We start from the raw sequence: 20771 nt of genomic DNA, 5'->3' as shown, positions 1-20771 counted from the left end.
AATATGCAGTAAAAAAAAGTGTAGGCATGGTGAACATGCAAACTGGCTCAAACAGTAAATCTGCCAGATAAAGATTTGACGTTTTGTTCATATTCTAAAAGTCAAGGAATGTTTGGGATCCACAAATCATATTTAGGGATACTAAAACATGTTTTCAGTATGTGTTCAAAAGAATACAGTACCATTCAAATGATGTCCATATAAATTATTACCGCAGCTATAGATGGCGCTGCGCGCAAATGGGCAAACGACACGATTGACTACATGTTATCTCTGGAGGTGGACAGCCAGATCTGAACAATATCAGGACAACATGCAGACAGATTGTGTATTTTTGCGCGTCCAGATCTGTGTCCAACTCCGTGCTCGGATGACTGAGCTCGCCTATAACTGTCAGCCGTAGACAGGGTCTCTCTCATGTCAGTTTTGTCTTCCAATTTGAAAGGTCTCCAGCAGAAGCTCAAGATACATATTAAGTTACACAACCCTGTGGTCCACCAACCACCATGATGGTGTTAAATTATAATACAGATTTATAAATCACGTTTCTAGCACTCAAGCACGCTTTGCAATAGTACAACAGTACAGTATTTTTGCACAATTTATTTTTGAACTGACTATGCACACTCACACTTCATTTGCTCACACACACACACACACACCATTATCATATATCCTTCCTGATGCTTGGTCACCTTACCCCTATACATACAGTGAGCTCCAAAAGTATTGGGTCAGTTACAAAGTCCTGAATGAATCATGAATAATGATGAGTGAGAAAGTTAGACACACAAATATCATACCCCCAAGACATGCTATTTTCTCACCATTACAATAACAGGGGAGGTTAGCTATTTTTTTTTGGGGGGGGCATGATATTTATGCCTCTAACTTTCTCACTCATCATTATTCACCATTCATTCAGGATTATCCATAATCATGGTAGCACCCACAATAATGTAGAAGTGTTTAGAAACATTACATTCTTATTTACAATAAAAGTGACTCCAAAATGAAACAATACATTATTTACCATGCATTTCTATTCGGCACAAAATAATCTGAAACACAGCCAAAACAAACAGAAAATACATCCAACAGAGTTGCAAGCTTGATGTAGTCATTGCATGCTGTGAATATGGGACCAAATACTTAACTTTTTACTACTTTAATACACGTAAGTGAATTTGTCCCAATACTTTTGGACTCCTAAAATGGGGGAACTACATACAAAAAGTGCTATAATTTCTGAACGGTTCACCTGATATGGATGAAAATACCCTCAAATTTAAACTGACAGTCTGCACTTTAACCTCACAGTCATTTAAAATCCAAAGTGCTGGAGTACAGAGCCAAAACAACAACAAAATGTGTCATTGTCCCAATACTTTTGGAGCTCACTGTATTACCCCTACCACTCCAGTATCCCTGCACATTGTAAATATGGTATTGGCACTGACCCTGTTTATAGCTTACTTACTTTCTCGTGTTCTTATTTCTAGTTCTCGTCTGTTTTTACTCTAAATGTTTATAATACTACTGATATTGATTACTGCATTGTTGGGAAAGAGCTTGCAAGAAAGGCATTTCACTGTACTTATGCACGTGACAATAGAACATGAACATTGAAAACTTCAAACAAGAAATTACAAAACCGTCAATATCTACTGGGATAAGTGAGTAACAGGAGGCAAAAGTTCTGATTGGAATCCGGCCAGAGCCTTTTATCCAGAGCTCATGTGCCCCCCTCGTCCTCGCTGGCAACGAGCCCCAGCTCCCTGTCCTTGTGCTGGGGTCGCTCTCTACCCAGCTCCCTCTGGATACGCTCTAACTCACTCAACTGTACATGCACACACTGAAGGTGCAGGGCCCATCTCTGACGGAGCTGTCTGAAAGGAAACGGGTTCATGTCGCTGAATGCAATGGTCGTCAGTCTCCTGTGGAGGGAAGGAAAAAGCAGTGTGTGATTTGTATGTACGGGTTGTATATTTTGACACATATGTTGTCCAGTCACACACTATAAGTATGTAGAAGTATTTTCAGTCCTGTTGACAAGTGTTGACAAATTGGTGGGAATTGTATTAAATGGTGCTGGGGAGAAGAAAACTGTCTCACTAACCAGGTTCCCATCCAACCATTTCATGCGGCTGAATAACCTGACGCATGAAATAAGTAATGACAGGCCTGATGGAAACAGTACATTTGTGGGTAAAATGTCCTAACAAAATACGCTACACAAGGGTGGATAATTTTTTTGTCTGTGAAATTGATTGTGACAATTGCAGTGGAAACACCTTTATGCGCAAATATTGACATAACAACCATCATATCGAACTAAACATAGAGTCACGCGTTTATATGTTGCGTTGTAGGCCTACCACCACATGGAAAAGCATCAAGAGTTTATAGGCAGATGAAATATGGTGGTTAAGTGCACGTAATCATGCAAATTTCCAATAAATAGACTGTAGGCATTTTTTTTTTTATGCTGGGGACATAATCGGTGCTTGGCTGCCAATTATTAAATACAATTATCTTGCTCATTCATATATTGTAGTGTTCTCACTCTACGCTGTACTCCCAAGGAGTGTATGTTGAGTTAAACAGCCAGCTAAACTCTTATCGGCACTTAAGTCCTTCAGGTCCTGCAGGTGACATGGCAGGTGACATGTTTAATGCAGAAAAGTGTGAAACTGCAAATACATAAATATAACAATCTATGTACAGCAATTCAATAAACATAAAGTTCACTTTGTAAGCTAAGCTAGACTGAGCTAATGAAAATAAACACAATGATAACACCTCTAATGGCTATGCTAGGTGTCCATGCAAATATTTTGCAATTGCTAGTGATTTCCAAACACATAGCAGCTCGCCTGAACACTGCAAGGTATTGTGTACAACTGAGTTTGTCACATTCTTCTTCTATGGTAAAAACAGGAAGTGAAATTACAATGGTAATTACAACAATCACCAATAGGTGGGGACAAACTGAAACAAATCTATTAAAAGGTTCCAATACATTCCCTGCCTGGCATCTTTTAAGATACGACTTCTAAAATATACGCAACATGCAACAATTTCAAAGATTTTACTGAGTTACAGTTCATAAGGAAATCAGTCAATTGAAATAAATTCCTTAGGCCCTATTCTATGGATTTCACATGACTGGGAATACAGATATGCATCTGTTGGTCACAGATACCTTTAAAAAAAAGTAGGGGGCGTGGATCAGAAAACCAGTCAGTATCTGGTGTGCAGCCCGACATCTCATTTGCATAGAGTTGATCAGGCTGTTGATTGTGGTCTGTGGAATGTTGTCCCACTCTTCTTCAATGGCTGTGTGAAGTTGCTGGGTATTGGTGGGAACTGGAAAACACTGTCGTACATGTTGATCCAGTGTATCCCAAACATGCTCAATGGGTGACATGTCTGGTGAGTATGCAGGCCATGGAAGAACTGGGACATTTTCAGCTTCCAGGAATTATCATGCTGAAACATGAGGTGATGGCAGCCGATGAATGGCACGACAATGGGCCTCAGGATCTCGTCACGGTACCTTTGTGGATTCAAATTGCCATCGTTAAAATGCAATTGTTTTCTTTGTCTGTAGCTTATGCCTGCCCATACCATAACCCCACCGCCAGCATGGGGCACTCTGTTCACAACGTCGAGATCAGCAAACTGCTCACCCAGATGACGCCATAAATGCTGTCTGCCATCTGCCCGGTACAGTTGAAACCGGGATTCATCTATGAAGAGCACACTTCTCCAGTGTGCCACTGGCCATCAAAGGTGAGCACTGAAGATGGTTACAATGCCGAACTGCAGTCAGGTCAAGACCCTGGTGAAGACGACAAGCACGCACATGAGCTTCCCTGAGATGGTTTCTGACAGTTTGTGCAGAAATTCTTCGGTTGTGCAAAACCAGTTTCATCAGCTGTCTGGGTGGCTGGTCTCAGACAATCCCGCAGGTGAAGAAGCCGGATGTGGAGGTCCTGGGCTGGTGTGGTAACACATGGTCTGTGGTTGCGAGGCCAGTTGGACGTACTGGCGGCATCTTATGGTAGAGAAATGAACATTCAATTCTCTGGCAACAGCTCTGGTGGACATTCCTGCAGTCAGCATGCCAATTGCACGCTCAACTTTAGACATCTTTGACATTGTGTGGTGTTACAAAACTGTACATTAGAGTGGCCTTTTATTGTCCCCAGCACAAGGTGCGCCTGTGTAATGCTGTTTAATCAGCTTCTTGGTATGCCACACCTGTAAGGTGGTTGGATTATCTTGGCAAAGGAGAAATGCTCACTAACAGGGATGTAAACAAATGTGTGCACAAAATGTAAGAAATAAGATTTTTGTACAAATGGAAAATTTCAAGGATCTTTTATTTCAGCTCATGAAACATGGGACCAACACTTTACATGTTGCGTTTATATTTTTGTTCAGTATACACAGGGGCAATACCAAAATACGGGATCTAATGATTCGGTCTCTTCGTGGTAAAATCTTCAGAGCTAAGATGGTTGTATGGCCCATATACTGTACATAACATTCTGTTTGTGGCAAGAATTTTGTTAAATAATTAAATTATTGTAAGTTTTGAATCAAACGTTGTTTTGTGTTCAAGTTCATAAACCATGTGCCACAGAATCGGCACATCGAAAAATGTGCAACCTGAATTGCGCCGTAGTAAAACTGATATATATATTTTTTTATAACCGTTTTTTGTTGCCAATTTTGGTCTTTAATAAAGGGCAAAAAAGTTACCTTCTCCCCGTTCCACTTGCCCCCTCCATTTTTATGGTAATGCTGCAATCAGTTGGTTGTCATTCTGGATAGAGCAAACATTTCCATATACCGTATGTTTGTTAACTGCACATAACTGACATAACTCCACCTTTCCTATTCAGAATACCATTAAAGAGATTTTTTATTTTCTATTAATTAGTATATTTGAAATTAACCATATTATTTGTTGTAATATTTGCTCTGTCTTTTCTGGAGGATGAAACTGGAATTGCAAGCAGCTTTGTATGGCTTGTTTTAGAAAGGGGCGCTATTTTGAAAACGTTTTTTTCGATGAACTGAAAGTGAGAGGTTGTAATCTGGATAAATGGAAAAAGGCAATATTTGAACAAGAGATGAGCCATTCCTACCAATCTACTGGAGAACCAGTTCAGGTTTAAGTATAACTTTTGTATGACTGATGATTTTAGTGGTAGAGGTTTAATGCTTTAATATTTAATAACTATAGTCCCCTGAACTCATATTCATTATGTATGCCATTCCAAATAAAATGAAATACAGTGAGAGAAAAAAGTACCGTGATGAGATCCTGAGGCCCATTGCTAGGCCCATATTTTTTAAAGGTATCTGTGACCAACAGATGCATATCTGTATTGCCAGTCATGTGAAATCCATAGATTAGGGCCTAATGAATTGATCTCAATTGACAGATTTCCTCATATGAACTGGAACTCAGTAATATCTTTGAAATTGTTGCATGTAGCTTTTATATTTTTGTTCAGTATAGTTACTGACACAGTCCTGAAGTGTACAATTGTTTTACAAATATTACAAACAAAATAAATAAATGTTTTACTCCACAAAGTTAGTTAAACAATGGAAGAATTCTATATATTTTCTGTAAGTATTACAGAATCGTAATCGCACAAAGCCTATTATTTGGCAGGGAATACTATTTGTAGATCAGTGACTGCCCCTAATTGACCCATTTTTTGCTACAACTTCTGAGTCTGTTGGAGAGGATCAGCTTGAGCAAAGAGAGGTGTAGAATCACTGCGAAATAATAGGCTTAGTGCAATTATGATTAGCAGACCTACACCAAATATGGTGGATAAATGAAGATAGTTCACTCAGGCTGTTTACCATTGGGGGAAAAAATTCACAAATGTTGAATAAAATAAAATGTAAACTTTGCAGATTGTCCGTGGTGTTGGTAGAAATTTGAGACAAAATATCCACAGGAAAGTATTATTAAACCGACTTCCAAACGCAGGTCTGTGTGTGGCAATCAATATGTGTTTTGCTCATGACCGAAGGCACATGCACAAGACGGAAGTACAAGCACACGAACCATGCATACTAACCGAAGTCTTGAAGGTGTTTACATGGTTTTGCGCATGTGTCAGGTGATAGAAATGTCAACTTCAGTACCGGTGCTCTAAAAAGTTGGGTAAACAATACTTTCCTGTGGATATTTTAACTCAAATGACGAGCAGCTGATGGACCAACACCATGGACAATTGGCAGAGTAAGTTCAAATATAATTGTATTCAACATTCCGGTTTGTAGAGGACCTGAGAGGACCATTTCTAGAACCAAACACTGTCATGTTCCAGACGGTGTATTTAGACATTCACCATCTGGTCCCCAGGCAAAGTTCCGGTCAACTTAACTGGGTTTGTCTCCCATAGACACCAATGCAATAGGGTTTCAAGTAGTTACCACAGCCGCAAAGTCAAAATATTGTATTGGTCTTAATTTAAGGTTAGGCATAAGGTTAGCAGTGTGGTTAGGGTTAGCTATAAAATCAGATTTTAAGAAACTAAATTGTAGAAATAGGCAGGGTTTATGACTTTGTGGATGTGGTATCAATGGTCTAATCGCTTCCTCTTCTGTCTCTGCCTACACCTCCCCTGGCTTAAAGGCGCTGCATGGTCAAGCTGACCTCTGCATTGGCCGTGCAGCATTTACGGTGATACGGTCTCTGCAGAAGTCAGGGCACTCATACTTCTTGCGCTTCGCGGAGCAGCGCAGAGCTTTTGAGCAGAGCTGTTGTGAAGGAAGTTGTTAAGGAAGTGAGTTTGTGTTTATACAGGACCTCCCACCCCCACCTACCGTCAACCAATCATGTCAATGCGGAGCTATACGTAGGCACACAGCGATGTGGTACAGAGCTCAATTTGGCCTCTGCATGCCACCGGAGGCTCCGCAATTGCGTCAAACCCTCCATACGGAGCCTCCGACCACATTTTCAGATCAAGCATAAATTGGCTTTTTGATCCCTTCACCAAAGACACACACACAACCAGACATTGATTGATTGATTGGAGACAGCGTGTCAAATAAAGAACATTTCTGAGGATTTTCTACCTGCAGCAAACCTAGTGAATCATGCTGGAAATACCGGTAAAATCAAAGTGCCTCAGTAAAAGCCCCAAAATAATGGCTCTACTTATAAATACTACACAATCTCAAGTCAGGTCTTGTAAATGTTATGCAGCAGCACGTACCTTTATCATCAAGCACTTCTCTTGTTCTGAACTCTGCCTCCATACTTTGGTTAGCTGGTAGATCTCTGCATTCAAGTAAGTATTCTGAGTCTTGTAGGTCTCAATGTCGTCCTTGGGGAGGGAGAGAGAATGTTCATATAATGCCTTCAGTACATCTATAAAGTGTATTTCAAGTTTACAGAGGTTGCTCCTGAATTATTGTTTGATGTACTGTTATTATTGTAGGAACTATTTCACAACTGAAAAAACATCAGAGACTCCCCTCCATCTTCCAGAATGTGTGTGTATGTGTGCGCTGGCAATAGTTATTTGATGCTGCATAAACATTGCAAAGGCAGGTTTGATTGAATACGGGCTTCACTCTACTAAGAGATGTCCATCTTTATCATCCCGATATTGGTCATTTAAGTAGAAGCCTTTAACTAAAGTGACTTACTCTAGCTCAGAGATGGGCTACTCCAGTCCTCGGGCCTGATTGGTGTCACACTTTTCCCCCAGCCCTACAGCTAACGGTTAGTGCTAAAAGGGATCCTTGGGACATCCATACCATAAACCCAAACCTTAACCAATAACCCTTACCTTAACCGTTTTACATTTCAACTTCAATGGGGTAACGTCAGAGTTGGACTGTCCCAAAGATCCCGCTTAGACTTTTTCCTATAGCTAACACACTTGATTAAACTAATTGCATAAAGTGAAGACCATGATTAGTTGATTATTGGAATCAGGTGTGTTAGCAGGGGCTGGGGTAAAAGTATGTCACCAATCAGGCCCCCGAGGACTGGAGTTGCCCATCCCTGCTCTAGCTAGTCCACTGAGCCATTGAAACCTTCATCACCTTAAGATTCCTAATCTCCTGTCTCAGCTGCTCCTGCGTTTCAGTGACGGTCCAACCGTGGACGGGGCTTCGCTGGGGGTCTGCCAAACACTCAGCCACCTGTTGGGACAGACGGAGGACCAACTCTCTCTCAGCCTGGTTTCTCTCAGCCAGTAGCCGGATGTGATCCTGAGACTCGGCCACACAGTCGTGCCGCAGCAGTGGTATCACCTGCAGGCCATACGAATGATCTGTGTTGCACTTGCCATGATTCCATGGTTGTGAGTGGGAACTCTTCCCTTCGCCCTCCGACCTCAGGGACTCTACTGCAGGAGTCAATTTTTCCTGCTGGGCCACCTCCAGGGCCTTCTGCAACAGAGTTACTAGATCCTAAAAAGGAAGTGACATCAGAGATTACAGGGACAGGCTTAGACGTGACACCCAGCCGGTGGTCGCTATAGCACATTGTGTCAACAGTTGTCGCAGTGTGTTCGAAGCTTAAGACTTATCTTATTAACATGATCTTGGGTAAAATATTTGACATGGACCTCAGAGAAATATTGGGCTATATAGATGTGTTTGATTTATAATTGAGGTTAGCTTTATTTACTGATACAGAAATATTCCAGGACTGTTATTCCAGACCTTACCTTCTGGGCCTTGACCTGGTCTGCCAGACTGAGCACTTCCTGTTGAAGATGGGCAGTGTCTGCAGGCTCTTCCTGCTGTGGACTAGTAGTCTTGTCTGTGGGGGTAGAAGGGGAGCCCTCACTGCTTAGGGAGCTCTGGTGTTCCTTTGGTGCCTCTACCTCCTGGACACACTGTCTTGCTGGCCCAGAGGACTCAATATTTATTTTTGGAGCTGTACAAAGATAAAATGGTTTTCAATTACTTTAAAAATATACTGTTAATTACAGAGGTGGCCTCTGCCATATTGCTTTCACCTATCCAGTCCTTTCATATCTGTGAACACTCAAAAAGGTGGATCAGGTGGCCTAGGAGAGACCTACGGGATTTGTCCTGGTCAAAATATGGAGGGGCCTGGATATCTTTGAGTGGCAGGAACGGGTCCCAGAGTTCCTCCCAGTTGAGGCCGTGGCTGAGCTCCTGGGAGGAGCGGCTCCGGTGTACGTTTTCCCTACTACAACCACAGACGGACATAAACATACAGTAAATAAGCACACACCAACTCTTTTAGTCTGTACATTTGTGTACAAAGACTCAAATGACAGTAACACAAGTTTATATTTGGGGTTATGATGGGGTAAGACAGTTGTACTTTGCTCATGAGGTATTTCTAAATGATTTTCTTCAAGAATCAATGGGTAGATATAAGTGTCTGCTAAATGGCATATTATATTATTATTATTATTATAGATATCATTACTTTTATGTAGGTCTGTCCTTTAATGATGTTCTTGTCTATTAATGTTCTTTATTATGTAATGTTTTACGTTTTGTGTGGATCCCAAGAAGAGTAACTGCTGCATTAGCAACAGCTAATGGGGATCTTAATAAAATACTAAATTGAGATATTTCCTCACAATCTAAAAAAGCTATGTGAATTTATAGAGTGAACAAACACCAATTCTGTTTAGTGTGTGTGTGTGTGTTTGCAGATGTATGAAAATGGTTAATATTTGTGTATACTGACTGAATTCATGTCCGAGGATGTCTGAGAAGGACGTCACTCAGTGTGGTGTATTGTCGTAGTGCGTGGTGACTGGTGACCTTTCCCAGCTTTCCAGAAATGTTCCGATGATGCCACCTCTTCAACTGGAGCTGCTTCAGCCAGTATATCATAGACTCGCAATTCACAGCCTGAAATTCAAGACAGGTTTTGAGAATGACCTCAAGTAGAACCTCATATGACCAGAGGGCGACATTTTACTTTCAAATAAAAATATTTTCTAAGCACATTTGCAGTGAGAAGAAACACTAAAAGACACAAAACCTCACACTATGGGGATGTCTATCTAATACAGCATTACAGGTTTAATGGAGTTGAGGCCCTTTGATTCTCTTTACTGTTTTAGAGCATGATTCTTTGCAGTATTGAATCTATTGAAAAATGAATACTTTAAAAAAGTTGGGGGGAATGATGCCTATGTAAGGTGTCCTGCTGAGGGTGATTTGCATTGAACTCAGTTAGGACATTGAATTATGCATCTCATAGCAAGGTGGTAGGAAGGTGTGGGTGTGTCCACTTTCTTCTTGTCATTGGTTGTACATAGGTAGACAGCTGTGACCTTAGACTTCCTAGAGGCACTTCCCCCTTTCCCACAGATGAAACACCACTAGTATGTTTCAGCACCAACAGCCATGACCACAACCCCACTGTACTCCCACAGACTTACTTCATGGGACTGCTGACCTGCACTTCATCAGACTTTGCACACTCAATGGAAAGACTCTAAAATTCTAAATACATTTAATCTTGATGTACTGGTGCCATTTGTGGAATTTAAAGTATTGAATGGGGACTTACACCATTTGTGGAGGAATGTAACTGTTTTTGTGATGTTTATTAAATACAAAAATACAGTTATGGGAAGCACAAATGTTGTGCTTCCCATGACTGTAATTTTGTATTTGAATGTGTATATGTTTGGGTATAATGTGTATATATACAGTTGAAGTCGGAAGTTTACATACACCTTAGCCAAATACATTTAAACTCTTAGGTCAGTTACGATCACCACTTTATTTTTAGAATGGGAAATGTCAGAATAATAGTAGAGAGAATGATTTATTTCAGCTTTTATTTCTTTCATCACATTCCCAGTGGGTCAGAAGTTTACATACACTCAATTAGTATTTGGTAGCATTGCCTTTAAATTGTTTAACTTGGGTCAAATGTAGCCTTCCACAAGCTTCCCACAATAAGTTGGGTGAATTTTAGCCCATTCCTCCTGACAGAGCTGGTGTAACTGAGTCAGGTTTGTAGGCCTCCTTGCTCGCACACGCCTTTTCAGTTCTGCCCACACATTTTCTATAGGATTGAGGTCAGGGCTGTGTAATGGCCACTCCAATACCTTGACTTTGTTGTCCTTAAGCCATTTTGCCACACCTTTGGAAGAATGCTTGGGGTCATTGTCCATTTAGAAGAACCATTTGCGACCAAGCTTTAACTTCCTGACTGATGTCTTGAGATGTTGCTTCAATATATATCCATATAATTTTCCTTCCTCATGATGCCATCTATTTTGTGAAGTGCACCAGTCCCTCCTGCAGCAAAGCACCCCCACAGCATGATGCTGCCGCCCTGTGCTTCACGGTGGATGGTGTTCTTTGGCTTGCAAGCCACCCCCTCTTCCCTCCAAACATAACGATGGTCATTATGGCCAAACAGTTCTATTTTTGTTTAATCAGACCAGAGGACATTTCTCCAAAAAGTACGAACTTTGTCCCCATGTGCAGTTGCAAACCGTAGTCTGGCTTTTTTATGGCGGTTTTTGGAGCAGTGGCTTCTTCCTTGCTGAACGGCCTTTCAGGTTATATCGATATAGGACTCGTTTTTACTGTGGATATAGATACTTTTTTACCTGTTTCCTCCAGCATCTTCACAAGGTCCTTTGCTGTTGTTCTGGGATTGATTTGCACTTTTCGCACCAAAGTACGTTCATCTCTAGGAGACAGAACGCGTCTCCTTCCTGAGCGGTATGACGGCTGTGTGGTCCCATGGTGTTTATACTTGCGTACTATTGTTTGTACAGATGAACGTGGTACCTTCAGGAACTAGACTTGTGGAGTTCTACACATTTTTTTCTGAGGTCTTGGCTGATTTCTTTTGATTTTCTCATGATGTCAAGCAAAGAGGCACTGTGTTTGAACGTAGGCCTTGAAATACATCCACAGGTACACCTCCAATTGACTCAAATTACGTCAATTAGCCTATCAGAAGCTTCTAAAGCCATGACATCATTTTCAGGAATTTTCCAAGCTGTTTAAAGGCACAGTCAACTTAGTGTATGTACACTTCTGACCCACTGGAATTGTGATACAGTGAATTATAAGTGAAATAATCTGTCTGGAAACAATTGTTGGAAAAATTACTTGTGTCATGCACAAAGTAGATGTCCTAACCAACTTGCCAAATCTATAGTTTGTTAACAAGAAATTTGTGGATGGTTGAAAAACAAGTTTTAATGACTCCAACCTAAGTGTATGAAACTTCCGACTTCAACTATATGTTGTACAGTGGGGGAAAAAAGTATTTAGTCAGCCACCAATTGTGCAAGTACTCCCACTTAAAAAGATGAGAGAGGCCTGTAATTGTCATCATAGGTACACGTCAACTATGACAGACAAAATGAGAAAAAAAAATCCAGAAAATCACATTTTAGGATCTTTAATGAATTTATTTGCAAATTATGGTGGAAAATAAGTATTTGGTCAATAACAAAAATGTCTCAATACTTTGTTATATACCCTTTGTTGGCAATGACACAGGTCAAACGTTTTCTGTAAGTCTTCACAAGGTTTTCACACACTGTTGCTGGTATTTTGGCCCATTCCTCCATGCAGATCTCCCTCTAGAGCAGTGATGTTTTGGGGCTGTCGCTGGGCAACACGGACTTTCAACTCCCTCCAAAGATTTTCTATGGGGTTGAGATCTGGAGACTGGCTAGGCCACTCCAGGACCTTGAAATGCTTCTTACGAAGCCACTCCTTCATTGCCCGGGCGGTGTGTTTGGGATCATTGTCATGCTGAAAGACCCAGCCATGTTTCATCTTCAATGCCCTTGCTGATGGAAGGAGGTTTTCACTCAAAATTTCACGATACATGGATCAGTCGTCCTGGTCCCTTTGCTGTATATACAGGGCACATTTGTAAAAGAAACCTAGGTCTCAATATGTTTTCCCTGAAGAAAAAAAAATGTTTTGTTATTACAGCCTGAATTTCAAATGGAGTAAATGTAGATTTTAATGTCAAAGTGGAATTATGTTTTTTGAATTTTTTACAAATTAATTCCAAATTAAAAGCTGGAATGTCTTGAGTCAATAAGTATTCAATCCCTCTGTTATGGTAAGCCTAAATAAGTTCAGGAGTAAAAATGTGCTTAACAAGTTGCATCGATTCAATGTGTGTGCAATAATAGTAACATTTGTATTTATTAGGGATACCCATGATTTTTTTATGACTACCTCATCTCTGTACCCCACACATACAATTATCTGTAAGGTCCCTCAGTCGAGCAGTGAATTTAAAACAGAGATTCAACCACAAAGACCAGGGAGGTTTTGGTAGATGGGTAAAACAAAAAAATGACATTGAATATCCCTTTGAGCATGGTGAAGTAATGAATTACACTTTGGATAGTGTATCAATACACCCAGTAGTGCATCAATACACACAAAGATACAGGCGCCCTTCCTAACTCAGTTGCTGGAGAGGAAGGAACCGCTCAGGGATTTCACACTGAGGCCAATCGTGACTTTAAAACAGTTTTATTTGCCCATATATAAAGTCTGTTATGACCGAGTATACTTTTTTAGAAGAATGTCTTCGGTGGGGTAATTGGTATTACTGAAAATAAATACAAAAACTTTAGCAGCCATGCCATTCTAAAGAGGTTTATTCTACCTATAAGATTTATTGGAAGATTATTCCATTTAATTAGATCTGCTTTCATATTGTTGATTAATGGAATAAAGTTATCTTTATATATTTGTTGTTTGTTGTCACTTATTAAGCATCCTAAGCATTTAATATTTTATGTGGTCCACTTAAAGGATTGCTGTGGATCGTGAGTATTTTTTTTTTTTAATTTCATATTGCCATTATATGAATACTTTCTGAAGGCACATGTTGCGCTTGGGCAAGTTTACCTTGAGGGTTAAGGTGCGCTCGGGCGTTTGAATGTAGAAGGTCCCCTGGTCTGCCTGCGGTAGGTCTCCAAGTATGGCGTTGGACAGGTCAATCCATCCCAGTGGATTCACGTCCTGGGCACACTTGTAGTAGACCAGCTGACACTCATTCTCCTTGTATATGAACCAGAGGGACCTCCAGACCTTCAGTGGCCCGCTCATTTTGTCCAGATAACCGCATAACATGGTGGCACCAGATACCACTGGGCTCTGCTTTCTGGGCTCAGTGGGCAAACTGTCCCCGTCTTTGTTTAGAAAGGCAATGTCATTCATTCCGTCCCTGCCTGCTTTCTCCACCGCAAATCAAATCAAATTGTATTTGTCACATGCGGCAAATACAACAGGTGTAGTACACCTTACCGTGAAATGCTTACTTACAAGCCCTTAACCAACAATGCAGTTTTAAGAAAACTAAGAGTTAAGAATATATTTACTAAATAAAATAAAGTAAAAAAAAGTTTAAACAAAATGAAGAGTAACACAATAAAATAACGGCACAATGGCGCCAATGTCCAGTCAATGTTCAAGTTTCACAGGTTTCTTCAAGTTTAAGCTGCCCCTAGGCACAAAAGGTGCCTTGATCTGAAGGAGAGTTTTCAATAGTAACTTCAATTCAACACAGAAAAATACATAAGGGCATGTACAAATTAGTTACAATTTATACATAAATATTCACTTGATCAAACAAGACTCATGAACACTTACACAGATAAATATATCATACTTGACAAAGGTTACCAAAACCTCTTTTAAACTGCTAGTGGAGTCCAACTGACGCCTTCATGTATTGAAACTCTTCCCAAAGTCAGGTCTCTTTTAAGAAGCTACAGGGTGTGTGAGGTTATTTTTAAAAGGTTGCATCCAGAGTTTTAGGTTACCAAACTGTAGTGCACATGTACAAATCTAAACATTGCTACTATATATACCATTCCACCACTGCCATATGCCTACTACTAATATGTTTGTACTGTGATATGTACATTTCTAGTAGGGTTAATTAAATAAAGTAAAATACTTACTCAATTACTTTTGGCACTGGACATTGACAAATCTTCTCATACTTCTGGGGGGAACCAAGTTGACCTCAAATGTGGACGAAGCCAACATACTACTGCATCTCATGCACATACAGTAAGGTCCATAATTATTGGCACCCTTGATAAAGATGAGCAAAAAAGACTGTATAAAATAAATAATACAAATACTGAGCTATATTGTATGCACAAAAAATATGGAAATTATATTAATTTAAACTAATACAATTTCTCAGAGGAAGAGATTTTGTTTAACAAGTTTTAAAAAAGACATATATAGTGGTAAACATTATTGGCACCCCTGTTTTCAATACTCTAGCATCCTCTCCTTGTGAGGATGACACTGAATGTTTTATGAGATTGGAGAACACATTGATGGATCTTAGACATTCCTCCATACATAATTCCAGATCCTTGATATCCTTCATCTGCGCTATGCACTGCCCTCTTCAATTCAAACCACATGTTTTCAATGGGGTTCAAGTCCAGAGACAGGCAGAGGCAACCAGGTTCTGGACTAAAATGTCCTGGTACTCAGGGCCGGATTAATTAATGGGTATGAAGGGCATGTGCCCTGGGGAGGTCAGGGCCCCAAATGCTCTAAACTAACTGATGAGAGTTATTGTCGCCTGAACTAAAAACGGAAATGAAAAAGTTTTCGTTTTCTTGTTGGGCCCACTTGGAGTTCGGGGCCCCCTGGGAGATCGGAGCCCCTGGGAGTTTGGGGTCCCCTGGGAGGTTTGCTCTGAACTAACTATTGAGAGTTATTGTTGCCTGAAATAAAAACACTTCAAATGAAAGAGGTATTTTTATTGTGGGATAAGCTAACTTGCTTGCAGGTAAACTGTCCTGGTAGCCAGGACAACGTTTTCAGAAAATGTAGACAGAAACAAATATCATCCTCGGTTCTTGGATCTGAATCAACTTGACCCCAAAAGAGAAAAAGCAAGAAAAAGACTGCTCATGACCAATCCAGAAACCGGATAAACATTGGAATTAAGGTGGCACGAATTGAAAGGTTGGAAGAGTGACGCCGAAATGGCCACCGTTCTCATGGTCTGGTAGGTAAGTGTTGGATTGTGTTTTTAGCTACTAACCTTAGTGTATTCAATGTTCAAGCTAGCTAACACGGCTACATAGCTAGCTAACATCTTCTGTATTCGGACTGTTTTGTACTCAAATGAATCTAACAACAGCTACATCATGTACAGTGGGGAGAACAAGTATTTGATACACTGCCGATTTTGCAGGTTTTCCTACTTACAAAGCATGTAGAGGTCTGTAATTTTTATCATAGGTACACATCAACTGTGAGAGACGGAATCTAAAACAAAAATCCAGAAAATCACATTGTATGATTTTTAAGTAATTAATTTGCATTTTATTGCATGACATAAGTATTTGATCACCCTACCAACCAGTAAGAATTCCGGCTCTCGCAGACCTGTTAGTTTTTCTTTAAGAAGCCCTCCTGTTCTCCACTCATTACCTGTATTAACTGCACCTGTTTGAACTCGTTACCTGTATAAAAGACACCTGTCCACACACTCAATCAAACAGACTCCAACCTCTCCACAATGGCCAAGACCAGAGAGCTGTGTAAGGACATCAGGGATAAAATTGTAGACCTGCACAAGGCTGGGATGGGCTACAGGACAATAGGCAAGCAGCTTGGTGAGAAGGCAACAACTGTTGGCACAATTATTAGAAAATGGAAGAAGTTCAAGATGACGGTCAATCACCCTCGGTCTGGGGCTCCATGCAAGATCTCACCTCGTGGGGCGTCAATGATCATGAGGAAGGTGAGGGATCAGCCCAGAACTACATGGCAGGACCTGGTCAATGACCTGAAGAGAGCTGGGACCACAGTCTCAAAGAAAACCATTAGTAACACACTATGCCGTCATGGATTAAAATCCTGCAGCGCACGCAAGGTCCCCCTGCTCAAGCCAGCGTATGTCCAGGCCCATCTGAAGTTTGCCAATGACCATCTGGATGATCCAGAGGAGGAATGGGAGAAGGTCATGTGGTCTGATGAGACAAAAATAGAGCTTTTTGGTCTAAACTCCACTTGCCGTGTTTGGAGGAAGAAGAAGGATGAGTACAACCCCAAGAACACCATCCCAACCGTGAAGCATGGAGGTGGAAACATCATTCTTTGGGGATGTTTTTCTGCAAAGGGGACAGGATGACTGCACCGCATTGAGGGGAGGATGGATGGGGCCATGTATCGTGAGATCTTGGCCAACAACCTCCTTCCCTCAGTAAGAGCATTGAAGATGGGTCGTGGCTGGGTCTTCCAGCATGACAACGACCCGAAACACACAGCCAGGGCAACTAAGGAGTGGCTCCGTAAGAAGCATCTCAAGGTCCTGGAGTGGCCTAGCCAGTCTCCAGACCTGAACCCAATAGAAAATCTTTGGAGGGAGCTGAAAGTCTGTATTGCCCAGCGACAGCCCCGAAACCTGAAGGATCTGGAGAAGGTCTGTATGGAGGAGTGGGCCAAAATCCCTGCTGCAGTGTGTGCAAACCTGCTCAAGACCTACAGGAAACGTATGATCTCTGTAATTGCAAACAAAGGTTTCTGTACCAAATATTAAGTTCTGCTTTTCTGATGTATCAAATACTTTTGTCATGCAATAAAATGCAAAATAATTACTTAATAATCATACAATGTGATTTTCTGGATTTTTGTTTTAGATTCCGTCTCTCACAGAAGTGTACCTATGATAAAAATTACAGACCTCTACATGCTTTGTAAGTAGGAAAACCTGCAAAATCGGCAGTGTATCAAATACTTGTTCTCCCCACTGTAGCTACACTGCATAAACCCCACAAGATGCCCAATGCCTTAATTTAAACTACCGAACGTTAGCTAGCTAAAGCTAGATATGTAAATTGTTGACATAATAGTGTTTGGTTTGTAGATGATAATTTTAGCTAGCTAGGTGGTCGACAGCATTTTCGGCTCAGGACCATCCCAAAAAAATGCATCCAGCTATACAATTCGATACAGTAATTTCACACAAAAATGTATTTCTCAGGGAGATACGGATGGAGAAATGTTGGTAGACTATGGATAAATTTAAAGGTGTAACATGTGTCATGCTAATGTAACCATCCTATTGATCAATCAATCAATCAATCAATTTTATTTTATATAGCCCTTCTTACATCAGCTAATATCTCGAAGTGCTGTACAGAAACCCAGCCTAAAACCCCAAACAGCTAGTAATGCAGGTGTAGAAGCACGGTGGCTAGGAAAAACTCCCTAGAAAGGCAAAACCTAGGAAGAAACCTAGAGAGGAACCAGGCTATGAGGGGTGGCCAGTCCTCTTCTGGTGTGCCGGGTGGAGATTATAACAGAACCATGCCAAGATGTTCAAAAATGTTCATAAGTGACAAGCATGGTCAAATAATAATCAGGAATAAATCTCAGTTGGCTTTTCATAGCCGATCATTAGAGTTTAAAACAGCAGGTCTGGGACAGGTAGGGGTTCCATAACCGCAGGCAGAACAGTTTAAACTGGAATAGCAGCAAGGCCAGGCGGACTGGGGACAGCAAGGAGTCACCACGGCCGGTAGTCCCGACGCATGGTCCTAGGGCTCAGGTCTCTCAGTTGGCTTTTCATAGCCGATCATTTAGAGTTGAAAACAGCAGGTCTGGGACAGGTAGGGGCTTTCGTAGCCGCAGGCAGAACAGCTGAAACTGGAATAGCAGCAAGGCCAGGCGGACTGGGGACAGCAAGGTGTCATCATGCCCGGTAGTCCTGACGTATGGTCCTAGGGCTCAGGTTCTCAGAGAGAAAGAGAGAACGAGAGAATTAGAGAGAGCATACTTAAATTCACACAGGACACTGGATAAGACAGGAGAAGTACCCAGGTATAACCAACCAACCCCAGCCCCCCGACACATAAACTACTGCAGCATAAATACTGGAGGCTGAGACAGAGCGGTCCGGAGACACTGTGGCCCCATCCGAAGAAACCCGGACAGGGCCAAACAGGAAGGATATAACCCCACCCACTCCGCCAAAGCACAGCCCCCCGACCACCAGAGGGATATCCCCAACCACCAACTTACAATCCTGAGACAAGGCCGAGTATAGCCCACAGAGGTCTCCACCACAGCACAAACCAAGGGGGGGGGGCGCCAACCCAGACAGGAAGATCACGCCAGTAACTCAACCCACTCAAGTGACGCACCCCTCCCAGGGACGGCATGAAAGAGCACCAGCAAGCCAGTGACTCAGCCCCTGCAACAGGGTTAGAGGCAGAGAACCCCAGTGGAGAGGGGAACCGGCCCGGCAGAGACAGCAAGGGCTGTTCTGCTCCAGCCTTCCGCTCACCTTCACACTCCTGGGCCAGACTACACTCAATCATATGACCTACTGAAGAGATAAGTCTTCAGTAAAGACTTAAAGGTTGAGACCGAGTCTGCGCCTCTCACATGGGTAGGCAGACTGTTCCATAAAAAATGGAGATCTATAGGAGAAAGCCCTGCCTCCCGCTTTTGCTTAGAAATTCTAGGGACAATTAGGAGGCTCATGCCCTTGTGACCGTAGCGCACGTATTGGTATGTACGGCAGGACCAACTCGGAAAGATAGGTAGGAGCAAGCCCATGTAACGCTTTATAGGTTAACAGTAAAACCTTGAAATCAGCCCTTGCCTTAACAGGAAGCCAGTGTAGGGAAGCTAGCACTGGAGTAATATGATCAAATTTCTTGGTTCTAGTCAGGATTCTAGCAGCCGTATTTAGCACTAACTGAAGTTTATTTAGTGCTTTATCCGGTAGCCGGAAAATAGAGCATTGCAGTAGTCTAATCTAGAAGTAACAAATGCATGGATTAATTTTTCTGCATCATTTTTGGACAGAAAATTTCTGATTTTTGCAATGTTACGTAGATGGAAAAAGCTGTCCTTGAAACAGTCTTGATATGTTCGCCAAAAGAGAGATCAGGGTCAAGAGTAACGCCTAGGTCCTTCACAGTTTTATTTGAGACGACTTTACAACCATCAAGATGAATTGTCAGATTTAACAGAAGATCTCTTTGTTTCTTGGGACCCAGTACAAGCATCTCTGTTTTGTCCGAGCTTAAAAGTAAAAAGTTTTCAGCCATCCACTTCCTTATGTCTGAAACACAGGCTTCTAGCGAGGGCAATTTTTGGGGCTTCACCATGCTTCATTGAAATGTACAGCTGTGTGTCATCCGCATAGCAGTGAAAGCTAACATTATGTTTTCGAATAACATCCCCAAGAGGTAAAATATATAGTGAAAACAATAGTGGTCCTAAAACGGAACCTTGAGGAACACCGAAATGTACAGTTGATTTGTCGGAGGACAGACCATTCACAGAGACAAACTGATATCTTTCCGACAGGTAGGATCTAAACCAGGCCAGAACTTGTCCGTGTAGACCAATTTGGGTTTCCAGTCTCTCCAAAAGAATGTGGTGATCGATGGTGTCAAAGGCAGCACTAAGGTCTAGTAGCACGAGGACAGATGCAGAGCCTCGGTCTGACGCCATTAAAAGGGTCATTTACCACCTTCACAAGTGCAGTCTCAGTGCTATGATGGGGTCTAAAACCAGACTGAAGCATTGATGGCCCATAGTCTTTTTTCCCCCATTGGCCTAACTCACGGGGGGCACCCGCTATAGGCCTCTTTGTCACACGGCAGCAATGCTCCTTTTCCTCACACAGCCCAGCCACCCTTTCCCTGCCCTTCTCCTGACAGATGACACTACAGCAGCATGCCTAGTCAATGTCGCCACTTATTTTTATATAT

The 20771-nt window shown here is 41.6% G+C and overlaps 2 protein-coding genes across 3 annotated transcripts; both read right to left on the bottom strand.

The window, feature by feature from the left end:
• Positions 1–1439: 1439 nt before the first annotated feature.
• Positions 1440–9587, bottom strand: LOC123484448 (TBC1 domain family member 2A-like). Its single transcript, XM_045214810.1, has 5 exons — positions 9087–9587; positions 8727–8938; positions 8098–8466; positions 7260–7370; positions 1440–1937 (listed from the first exon to the last, which is right to left on the bottom strand). Exons 1-5 carry the CDS (start codon positions 9241–9243, stop codon positions 1833–1835), a joined length of 954 nt encoding a protein of 317 aa, XP_045070745.1. The 5' UTR covers positions 9244–9587; the 3' UTR covers positions 1440–1832.
• On the bottom strand, positions 8964–14321 carry LOC123484449 (TBC1 domain family member 2A-like). Of its 2 annotated transcripts, XM_045214811.1 has the most exons (3): positions 13909–14321; positions 9731–9897; positions 8964–9217 (listed from the first exon to the last, which is right to left on the bottom strand). In XM_045214811.1, the coding sequence occupies exons 1-2, from the start codon at positions 14218–14220 to the stop codon at positions 9736–9738; spliced, it is 474 nt and encodes a 157-aa protein (XP_045070746.1). In that variant the 5' UTR covers positions 14221–14321; the 3' UTR covers positions 8964–9217; positions 9731–9735. The 2 variants fall into 2 exon arrangements, with proteins under 2 accessions (XP_045070746.1, XP_045070747.1); XM_045214812.1 differs by lacking the exons at positions 8964–9217; positions 9731–9897 and adding an exon at positions 12827–12941.
• Between the last annotated feature and the right edge of the window lie 6450 nt (positions 14322–20771).

Source organism: Coregonus clupeaformis, unplaced genomic scaffold (genome assembly GCF_020615455.1).
Source record: "Coregonus clupeaformis isolate EN_2021a unplaced genomic scaffold, ASM2061545v1 scaf0319, whole genome shotgun sequence".
Lineage (NCBI taxonomy): Eukaryota > Metazoa > Chordata > Actinopteri > Salmoniformes > Salmonidae > Coregonus > Coregonus clupeaformis.
Note: the sequence above shows the minus strand (reverse complement) of the source record. Positions and strands in the feature narration are given on the sequence as shown.